Here is a 10,350-nt window from a genome sequence, read left to right as displayed (position 1 = left end):
AACAGAACCCTTGTGGGACTTCGCCTTCCTCACTCCTGCATCTGAGCTCCATCTCTACCAGCAGCATGAGCCGCCAGTTCACCTGCAAGTCAGGAGCTGCCACCAACAGGGGCTTCAGCGGCTGCTCTGCAGTGCTCTCTGGAGGAAGTTCGTCTTCCTACCGGGCAGGAGGCAAAGGGCTAAGTGGGGGCTTTGGCAGCCGGAGCCTCTACAGCCTTGGGGGCACCCGGAGCATCTCCCTCAATGTAGCTGGCAGCAGCGGAAAGAATGGAGGTTTTGGATTTGGCCGGGGCCGGGCCAGTGGCTTTGCTGGCAGCATCTTTGGCAGCGTGGCCCTAGGGCCTACATGCCCAGCTGTGTGCCCACCTGGAGGTATCCATCAGGTCACTGTCAATGAGAGCCTCCTGGCCCCCCTCAATGTGGAGCTGGACCCTGAGATCCAGAAAGTGCGGGCCCAAGAGCGGGAGCAGATCAAGGCTCTGAACAACAAGTTTGCTTCCTTCATCGACAAGGTGGGTCTAAAGGCACCTAGGGATCTTGCAGATAGCTCTCCTCTTCTGTTCTCGGGATATGAGGGTTTTGTTACATGACAGAGGGATTGGGGTTAGGTATTAAGTAGGTGTTTATGGTGGACATGGCAGATGCCTTCTGTCATCTTGGTGTTTTGTGCTGTCTTTCCAGATAGAAAATAGAGGCAGAGTCAGCCCCACAGAAGCTTATGGGAGATCCAAAGGGGAGAAACCTGATCCTTACTCTTGAGGCCTAGGTTGTGCCATTGCTAAATCTATTCAGACAGGCAGTATTCAGTAAAGGCTGGCAGGAGACTCTGCCCCAAAGTATCCAGGAGGTCTGCCCTCCTCCTGTGACATGCTGACATGGTCCACCAACCACCTGACCTGTGGATCCAGAGCCTCTGTGTCATTTCAGGTGCTTTGACAGATGCTCTGCCATGGGCATGTGATTCTGTGGCTAAGGACTCCCTTGAGAAGTAGAGTTGTGTTGTGTGGGAAGAAAACCCCAAGATGCTTTGGAGTCAGGCCTAATCTTAATCCTGACCCACCACTAACCAGCTCTGTAGCCTTAGGAAAGTCACTTGGCCTGTCTGAGTCTCTATCTCTTTATCCTTAAAATGGAGACAAGAGCCTACTTCTCTTGGGGTTGGGCTAGTTTAGAAAAGAAAGTATAAGTAAAGATTTTGTCATAATGCCTGGCCCACACTCAGTACTCCAAAAACGATGGTTATTGTTGTGATCTCTTTTTAATCTCTGGTATCTTGGAGAGTGATGCTGAGAAGCAGAGGAAGTGTAGGTCTGGAAGATCCTTCCTGTGCACATAGGCTCCTGACATCTGGTAGATAAGAGATGATTACCCCAACTTTTGACTCAGTAAAGATGTAGAGAGCAATGGCTCCAAGGTATGGAGCACAAGGAGGGTGAGCTCAGACCCTCAGCCAACTGCCTTTGGTTTCAGGAACGAAACTAGAGGGCTCTGTTTGCCTCCATGCCATTCAGGCATCAAGGTGGGGCCAGCCCAGGACAAAGCCTGAACCAACAGAGGTGCACCTGCTCTTGCAGCTATAGCCTGTGTGCCTGGAGCAGTCCTGATCTCTGTTCTGCTCAGCCTTAAAGGCCAGGGATGGTTCTGTGGCTTCTTGTCATGTCTGGACACTCAAGGTGCTCTGAGGACTGGGAATCTGGGAGTGGGGGCAGCTTGGTTGACTCTTGGCTGGGCTGGTGAAACCCTGCTGATAAATCTGGAGGAAGGTAGGAAGATGGACCACTAAGGTAGACTTCCTTAGGTAGAAGGAAAAAGTCTCAGAACCTAGATAGCTCCTAAATAATCTCAGTTTCAGGAGAGTGCAATCCCTTACCTCAGGGAGCCAGAAAAGATTGGTGAGGTTTTATCTGCAATCCAGCTGGCTCCAGTGGTGCCATGTGTATTATGGTCTCTCAGAGGAGGGGTGAGTGAGGAACTCAGGATTAGTTAATCCAAACCAAATGGTAGATCACCTGCTAGAGACAAGCTGTTTGGTGAATAATCCTATCTCAATGGCAAAATCCAGACAACATTCCCATGACCTATGAACACAACCTTGTTATACAGCTGTGCTCATAAGAAGTGAGCAGAAAAAAAAGCGTCTGCAAATTGAACCTTCTGGCGTGTTTCCTGGCCCAGCCAGGGTCTGCCTCCCTCTGTCCATCCTTCTCCACATGCTGTGCCCATGCTAGGAAAGATGGGTATAAGGAGCAGGACAAAGAAAAGAGGGAGCAACTCTGAGCAAAGAAGGAGCTAGGGCTTGAGGTAGGAATCTGGAGTACCCTCAAGCACATGTTCTAAGCTTCACTGAGTTTTGACATGTCCTAGATGAAGAGCAGACTTTCCTCTTCAGACTGACAGCCTGGCTCTGCCCTGGTGTTTTGGATATGGTCACGCACTGCTCCAAGTTCACCATGAGTAATTGGATACATAGGGTACAGGGACACATGCCTGGGTTCAGTTCTAGGCACCACTAACTTGGACAAACCCCCAAATTCTCCATGCCTTACTTTCTTCTCCATTGGGGGTTAATGATGCACTCACCTTTTACAAATGCAGGGGGGAGCAAGGGAGAAGACAGAGTGCGTGCCTTGTACAATGCTCTTGAATGATCATTTCCATGGAGACTCAACCGTAGCTGGGCTTTGGGTTCCAGGTGCGCTTCTTGGAGCAGCAGAACCAGGTGCTGGAGACCAAGTGGGAGCTGCTGCAGCAGCTGGACCTGAACAACTGCAAGAACAATCTGGAGCCCATCCTGGAAGGCTACATCAGCAACATGCGGAAGCAGCTGGAGACACTGTCTGGGGACCGGGTGAGGCTGGATTCGGAACTGAGGAACGTACGGGACGTGGTGGAGGACTACAAGAAGAGGTGAGAGAGGAGGGTCTCCTCCTTCACTGGACAATTTCCCCTGGCTCTCTGGTGGTCCCTAGCTGTCACCCAGGCTTAAACTTATAGAAGATAACATCCTTGTGCATGAGAAGTAGAAGTCTGGAATATATTCCTTGCTTTCACCTCTAGTCTGGCACTTACGACCAATGTCCAGGGTGCTGGAGAGTGGTCAGGAGATTAGCTGTGGGAACCTTAGGTTAATGGCTCATTTTCTCCAAGGACCTGTGCCCTCACTTGAAAAGAGGAATACATTTATCTGCCACCCAGGCTGCTCTGAGGAGTCTCTGAGGGAAATGCATGGGAGATCGCTATCGTTTGTAATGCTTTGCTCCCATGTAGGGGTGGGAGTAGCTTGCCTACTTCCCAGGAGTTTTTCTGTAGAACACTCCATATGTTCTTCCTCCTCTTCCAAAGTAGATCTTCAGTGAACTCTTTCCAGAGTTGGCTACCATGTCCTCTCCCCAAGAAGTCTTCCTGGCCTAGCTGGCTCCACTGTCCAGTCTTCTAGCCTCTGTGCCATCTGGCTGGTGCATAGATTATCCCTTAGGGTCCTTCTAGAGCAAAGAAGGGATCTCAGTGAGAGACAGGATCCCACAAGCCCTGTTGTTCCCACAGGTACGAGGAGGAGATCAACAGACGGACAGCTGCAGAGAACGAGTTTGTGCTGCTCAAGAAGGTGAGGGGAAGACAGTGCTGGCCACACCTGCCAGTGTGCTCTCCCATGGGCCACCACGCTGGTGCTCCCTGGTGAGGAGAAGGCAGGAGGACCATGGTGACAGGCTCTCTAGGAGAAGGAATCAGAGCTGCACACTGTGGCTCACGCCTGTAATCTTGGCTATCAGGAGGATGAGATCTGAGGATTATGGTTTGAAACCAATCTAGGCAGGAAAGTGTATGAGACTTTTATTTCCAATGAACCAGTAAAAATCTGGAATTGAGGCTGTGATTCAATGGGTAGAATGCTAGCCTTGAGTGAAAATGTTCAGAGACAGCAAGCACCCTGACCCCAGAGTTCCAGCCCTAGGACTGGCACTTAAAGAAAGAAAGAGAAACAGAAAGAAAGAAGGCATGACAAAGAGAAGAAGAGTGAAAAGGAAAGGAAGGCTAATGGGGAAAGGACCTGTTACATAGGGGCTCCTCTGCAGCTGTGGGATCTGGCTCAGATGTTACAGGTGTGCTTCTAATGGCAGGTGCTCTCTACCCCATTGCTCTCAATGGAACAGGTTCTCAGGAGGGACAGGGCTTGGTGTTTGGTCCTTTCTTTCCCCAAGAGCCACCCAAGGGGAAGAGGGTGCCTACTTCTCCAAGGGGAAGCCAGGCTAGGATGGGTATTGCCTTCTTGGCTGCACCAGTGGTGACTTGGGGATGGCTGGGATATCTTTCAGGATGTGGATGCGGCTTATGCCAATAAGGTCGAGTTACAGGCCAAGGTGGACTCCATGGACCAGGACATCAAGTTCTTCAAGTGTCTTTTTGAAGCTGTAAGTCTGTCCCCCCTGTATTCTTTAGATAAGAAGGGATAAAATATTCCCAGTGGGTTGGAGAGAGAAAGAGGTCTCAGTCCCAGAAAGGACTCCAGGGTTCATCTCAGCCCTAGAAGCTTCTTAGCCTCAATCTTGTGAGTGGGAAGAAGGAAACAGGCCTCATTCCATGATAGTGGAGCTCAGGACACTTGCCAAAGGATATGGCAGCCTCGGGTTCCAAGCCACAACATGGCATCAATAAAACTTTCTGACCTTGCTCAGCCAAGGTCATCAGCTTCTGACAATGGTCAAACTGAGAGATCCCTCCATCTCTCCTGTAGGAGATGGCTCAGATCCAGTCTCACATCAGTGACATGTCTGTCATCCTATCCATGGACAACAACCGCAACTTGGACCTGGACAGTATCATCGATGAGGTCCGGGCTCAGTATGAAGATATCGCCCTGAAGAGCAAGGCTGAGGCTGAGGCTCTGTACCAGACCAAGGTGAGCTAGCTAAGGCTGGGCTGACATGGTAACCACAGCCTGATGGAGCCCAGAGAAGAGGTAGTGTCCATCTCAGAATTCACCATTCCCTGATCCCATAAAAATAGCTCTCAGGAGACCTCACTTCCTCAACCACACATCCTTAGACTCATCCTTGGCTCTGTCCTTGCTTTTGGGTTCCCAGTTCCAGGAGCTGCAGCTGGCAGCTGGCCGGCATGGAGATGACCTCAAAAACACCAAGAATGAAATCACAGAGCTCAATCGGTTCATCCAGAGACTCCGCTCAGAGATTGAGAATGCAAAGAAGCAGGTAAGGGAACAAGGTAGAGGGCACAGGACTTGGCCGAGAGCCTTAGGCTTCCAGATCTCTGCCAGAAGAGAAGACTAGTGAAGCCAATGGCACCAACAGCTGCAGCAGAATGTTTCTGGGACACCTATCTTATTCTCTCTAGCACAGTGTGGCTCTGTAAATATCTTTGCACTGAAGTGAGGTTCAGAAGTGGGGCTCAACTTGGCTATGATCTCAGGGCAGGATTTAGAATTTCCCATCACACAGACATCTGAGCCCAGGGCGTGGAGGTAGAGTGTGGGAAGGATTTGCTAGCCCCTTCCTTCCCTAACTAGAGTCAACGTATGGGTAGAGACTGGGCAACTGTGGCCTAGGAGCTTCAAGAATGGAAGACATGTGGTTGCAGATGGTTTCTACGATGACTTCTAGTTTTCTAACTTCTTGAATTTCTTCTATAGGCTTCTAACCTGGAGACCGCCATTGCCGATGCTGAGCAGCGAGGAGACAATGCACTCAAGGATGCCCGGGCCAAGCTGGATGACCTGGAGGGTGCCCTGCACCAGGCCAAGGACGAGCTGGCTCGATTGATGCGTGAATACCAGGAGCTCATGAGCCTGAAGCTGGCCCTGGACATGGAGATTGCCACCTACCGCAAGCTGCTGGAGAGTGAGGAGTGCAGGTGAGCTGAGTGTGCACTTCCCCATCAGCTTGGAAGAACCAAAGGAGAGAGGGCCTAACACATCTTCATCCAGAAGTGATGAGTTCCTGGGTAGTGATAGAATGGGGAGGATAGGAATACTAATAACAGTTCATAATCAGTAGCCTGGAGTGTCCACTCATGCTGAGAGTATTTACTTCATCCTAGGTACTGGGTGAAGAAATATTCTGTGTAGATTAGCTCATTTAGTTTTATAACTTTCCTGGATGTATCTGGGACCATCCTACTGTCCTCTCTGCCCACAGAACTGCTCTACACTCTTCTTTTACACATTCCCATTCTATCTTCTCTATCTGGCCAATTGCATACTGAGGCTGGCAACACAATTCCAGCCTCTTGTGCTAGGGAGATAAGAAGGGTATGGGCCTGGAGATGGACATGCTATCTGCACAATGCAGTTTTTGTAAACTATTACTTGACAAAGATTGTTACCCACATACCCCCAAAGATTCAGAGATGGTCCCCAAAGCTTCTCAGGCTCTATTTGTGCCGAAGAAACCCTGGAGTAGAATGGGGACCTGTTGGGTTCTGAAGCCTGGTGGGGACAATGTAGATGGAATGATTTCTCTCTCACCTTCTCTCCCTAACAGAATGTCGGGAGAATATCCATCCCCTGTCAGCATCTGTGAGTATCTGTAGCCTTTGACCTAAAGCTGTAACCTGGGGAGGCTGGGAAGAACTTAGTCATACCCTGTATATGTGCAGAGTGTAGAGGAGAGAACTAAAAGTCAGGGAGAGGAAAACTTTGCCTGAGGTCACACAGCCAGATGTCGGAGCTTACTGAAAGTCAGGTCTCCTCTCTCCCTACCTGGGGTTCTTTTCTCACGTCAGGGGATGGCGGCAGGGGGAGGTGGCTATTGCCATGCGGGGTAGGGGAGCATGATGGGTCTGTGTGGGGCCAGAGAAGCTGGGTCTACAAGTTGCAGTCTGGGGGAAATTAAAGAAAGTTGAGGGAATTCAAGAATGGGAGGAGGGGAGAACCGCAAACTGGTAATACTGGATCTAGACTTCTCAGAAGGGCTAAAAGAGTTAAATCAGATATTTGGGAAACTGACATATCTGGTGTGCTAGCAAGATAGAGATGCTAGAGGCCAGGGGCTTAGCCAAGGAGTTAATAGGTGCAGGCAATAGGAAGGTGGCAGGAAGACAGGTAGGCACATGGGTACCTGGACCAAGGAGATAAGCCTCTGAGCTTAAGTAAGGCAAGACCCAGCCACATGGGGTATAAGCTGAGCAAGTCAAGGACAAGACGTGGGGTAGGTGTCTTGGGGCTAGTCTCACCAAGGGGGGAAGTGTGATTGTGACCAGAGTCCCTAAAGAGTTCTGTCCATCCTGGGGAAAGGAGAACCACTCAGTTCTTCCTGAGTGTGAACCCCACCTCTTCCTTTGCAGCCATCATTAGCAGCACCAGTGGCAGCAGCGGCTATGGCTTCCGGCCCAGCACTGTCAGCGGCGGCTATGTGGCCAACAGCACCAGCTGCATCTCTGGTGTGTGCAGTGTCCGTGGCGGGGAGAGCAGGAGCCGGTCCAGTGATTACAAGGATACCCTGGGGAAGGGCACCAGCCTGAGCGCCTCCTCCAAGAAGAGTGGTCGGTAGAGAGGGCTGCTCATGGCCTTCCTCCTGTGTGGATCCAACTCTGGCTCCCACAGCGTCTTCCTCTATCCTTTTGTCAGCCCCAACCCCACCCTGCTGTTCCTGCCTCCCAGCCTTTGGCTTTGCCCTTGGCCAACCCATTTCTCCCTGCAGCTGGTGTCTTCTGAGCCTGGATAGGCAGCACATACCCAGGATTTGCTTAGCCCTGCCAGCCTCTGCCTGGATCCCTGCGTCTGGGACTCAGACCTCTCCCCTGGTGGGCTTTGTCTCAGCTCCTGCCTAGAGCTGGCCAGAGCTGGCTCTGAGTGTAGGCTGGGGACTGAGGGACAACCAACCAAGAGTGGCCATCCCATCCCACTCTCATTCTGAGTGGGACAAGCATGGCTCAGAGTGTCTCTCTCTGCTCTCTTGTACCCAGAGACAGAGAAGAGGGGACATTGTTTGCTTCTCCTGTGTTCCTAAGCCCTCCCTGTTGCATCTTCAATAAACAGCACAAGCTCAATTGTTGGTCTCTGAGTATTCAAATTGTGCACATACACTACGATTTGATTGCTGACAGAAACATGTGGGCACATGCATTTACATCCCCCACACCTACACATGCCAACAATATGCATCTACATAGGAGCAGTCACACACAAGTGTGTCATTGTGTGTTGCTTCTGCAGCTTGTTTGTAGCTTTTTTTTTCTTTTGGTAAAGTAGAAAAAAAGCCCACCAAAGTACACATGGCAGTAGGGAGGGAGCTTTGTTGGAGTTTCAGGGCTTGATGTATGGAGTAGAGGCTGGGAGGAGGGGAAAGAGGATAAGAGAGAGGAGGGAGAGCTATGGATGTGCATGCAATCTGCTCTGTGGTTTTCAACAGAAGGATGAACAAAGTCCAGTGACAGAAATGACTATGTTCCTGACAGGGACACTGAACACTGTCTAGGCTGGGGTCTTAGGTATCTGGATTTGTCCTATTCTTTCTGCTTTGCCTGGTCTCCTGGGGGACAGCAGGAGTGGGTGGAACTTGTGAGAATCCCATACCCTGGGCTGGAAGAGGAAGATGAACAATGAGTTGTTAGAAGCTGAGGCAGGACTGAAATCGAATGACTGGGGGCTTCCATAGGATGGGGATGGGCTCTGGATTCCAGCAGCTGTGCAGTTAGCACCTCCCCAGACACATGCCTGTGGATGCAAAGAGCTACCATTGTGATGGCTTTTCCCACCCAGTGGGTAGGAGGAAGGCAAAGAGAGGACAGATTCTCTAAACCAGTTCTGTTTTAGGTTACAAAGCAGGTAGAGGTAGGAGAGGAGCAGCACATTTATGGCAGAGGTGTGTAAAGCCAAAATCTCTGGACACCAGCCCACTCTCAAGCTTGCCATATTAACGGTGCTGTTGGGGGTGAGGCAGAGGGTTTCAGTTACAGAGAAGAGCAGACATGCCTGGGGCTGGAGGCAAGAAGAGGGTATGGAAGAACTGGTGGAAGATTTGGGGAAGGCTTGGATGGGCTGAGATGGCAGCTAGTAAGTTCAGAGCAGTGGTTAGTGGCTGGGGGGGGGCAAAGTCACAGAACCAGGTTAGACATCTTTATCATCCAGCAGGCAGCCATCAGCCAGAGACTCCCAGCTTCCCTCGGCTCAGAAGTCCATGCCACTGTCTGCCTCCTGGTGGAGGTGGAAGAGGTGAGTTGATCAAGATTCAACAACAAGTTTGCTTTCTTTTGACAAAACAAGCACATGTGCATGTGTGTGTGTGTGTGTGTATGCATGTGTGCATATGTGTGCTGCTAGCATGGGACACAGATATCTCCATTTCTGCAGTAAAGCCCTCTCCACACATACCTGCTAACTCTGCTTCCTGCTTCCCTTTGCAACAACTGGTTAAGCAGGAAGAACTTTCCAACCAAGAGGCTTGAAGAGATGACTAGATTCTCTAATAAGGGGTGTAACTTGTGGTTTATCACCCAGACTTTGGGGGGTAAGTAAAGACCTCTCCTACACCCCCTCACTCCTCAGGGCTCACAGGGGTTTTCTGGATGGGGAGCATTAATCTGGGCTGTTCCCTAGAGTCACTTGTGGAAGACAGGAGAACCACACAAGCCCCAGAGCCCACTGTGAAGGTTAGACCAATGGCAGACCAGTGAGGACTTGATGGATAATTTGGGAACCAAGTGAGAGATCTGGGGCTAGGAAATAGTAACAGTAAGTTGCAGGCAAGATGGCTACTGGGCTACATCTTATGAGTCTATAAGGGTATTTGGTAATGGTTGCCAAGAGCAGTGGTTCTTTATAGCAGCTGAAAAATAATCTCATCATTTTTAAAATGCTGACATCTGAGCTCCTCCCCCAAACCAAGTGAGTCAGGCTGCCGGGAGTATCCCACACATTCACTGGGATCTTTTTGAAAGGCAGTGAAAGGATTCTTAGTGAGTAGCTAGTTTTGAGAACCAAGTCTGTGGTCTTCAATAAAGTATCTTGAATAGTGTGTCCTGCTCCAAAGAGAAAAAGCAGCATGATCAATTACTCATGTCTGCCATGGTCACAGGTGGAGGACTTTGTCCTCTTGGCTGGGACTCTACTTTTCATTTAACAGCCCACAAATCACTCTCATACTATTGTCCAAGAACAGAACTGGTACAAGGAACTTGCTACTGTCATTTTACAGACAACAGGAACAGAGCACCTGCCTGTCTGATGACATCCTGACAAGAAGATTCCAAAGGGACCCTGTACTGCCTGCCTTTTAGTGGGCAGCAGGGAGGAGAGTGGGAGAAGGGCTCCAGCTCTCTGGCTTGCAAGTTTGGACAAGAGGCTGTTCTTGGCACTGCTAACACTTGCTCGTCCCTCCTACCTGGCAGCTTCCAGGA

The 10,350-nt window shown here is 50.4% G+C and overlaps 1 protein-coding gene across 1 annotated transcript; it reads left to right on the top strand.

The window, feature by feature from the left end:
* LOC105997895 (keratin, type II cytoskeletal 71) lies at positions 1-7,678 on the top strand. The gene is made up of 9 exons (XM_013032444.1): positions 1-512; positions 2,693-2,907; positions 3,544-3,604; positions 4,314-4,409; positions 4,733-4,897; positions 5,082-5,207; positions 5,645-5,865; positions 6,495-6,529; positions 7,297-7,678. The coding sequence occupies exons 1-9, from the start codon at positions 66-68 to the stop codon at positions 7,500-7,502; spliced, it is 1,572 nt and encodes a 523-aa protein (XP_012887898.1). The 5' UTR covers positions 1-65; the 3' UTR covers positions 7,503-7,678.
* The last annotated feature ends 2,672 nt before the right edge of the window (positions 7,679-10,350 follow it).

Source organism: Dipodomys ordii, unplaced genomic scaffold (genome assembly GCF_000151885.1).
Source record: "Dipodomys ordii isolate 6190 unplaced genomic scaffold, Dord_2.0 Scaffold155, whole genome shotgun sequence".
NCBI lineage: Eukaryota > Metazoa > Chordata > Mammalia > Rodentia > Heteromyidae > Dipodomys > Dipodomys ordii.
Note: the sequence above shows the minus strand (reverse complement) of the source record. Positions and strands in the feature narration are given on the sequence as shown.

Excerpts from the sequence above, each read along its gene's own strand:
- LOC105997895 (XM_013032444.1), top strand. The coding sequence starts at position 66 with ATGAGCCGCCAGTTCACCTGCAAGTCAGGAGCTGCCACCAACAGGGGC. Across the intron at positions 3,605-4,313 it reads AGTTTGTGCTGCTCAAGAAG|GATGTGGATGCGGCTTATGC; the intron begins GTGAGGGGAAGA and ends GATATCTTTCAG. Across the intron at positions 5,208-5,644 it reads TTGAGAATGCAAAGAAGCAG|GCTTCTAACCTGGAGACCGC; the intron begins GTAAGGGAACAA and ends TTTCTTCTATAG.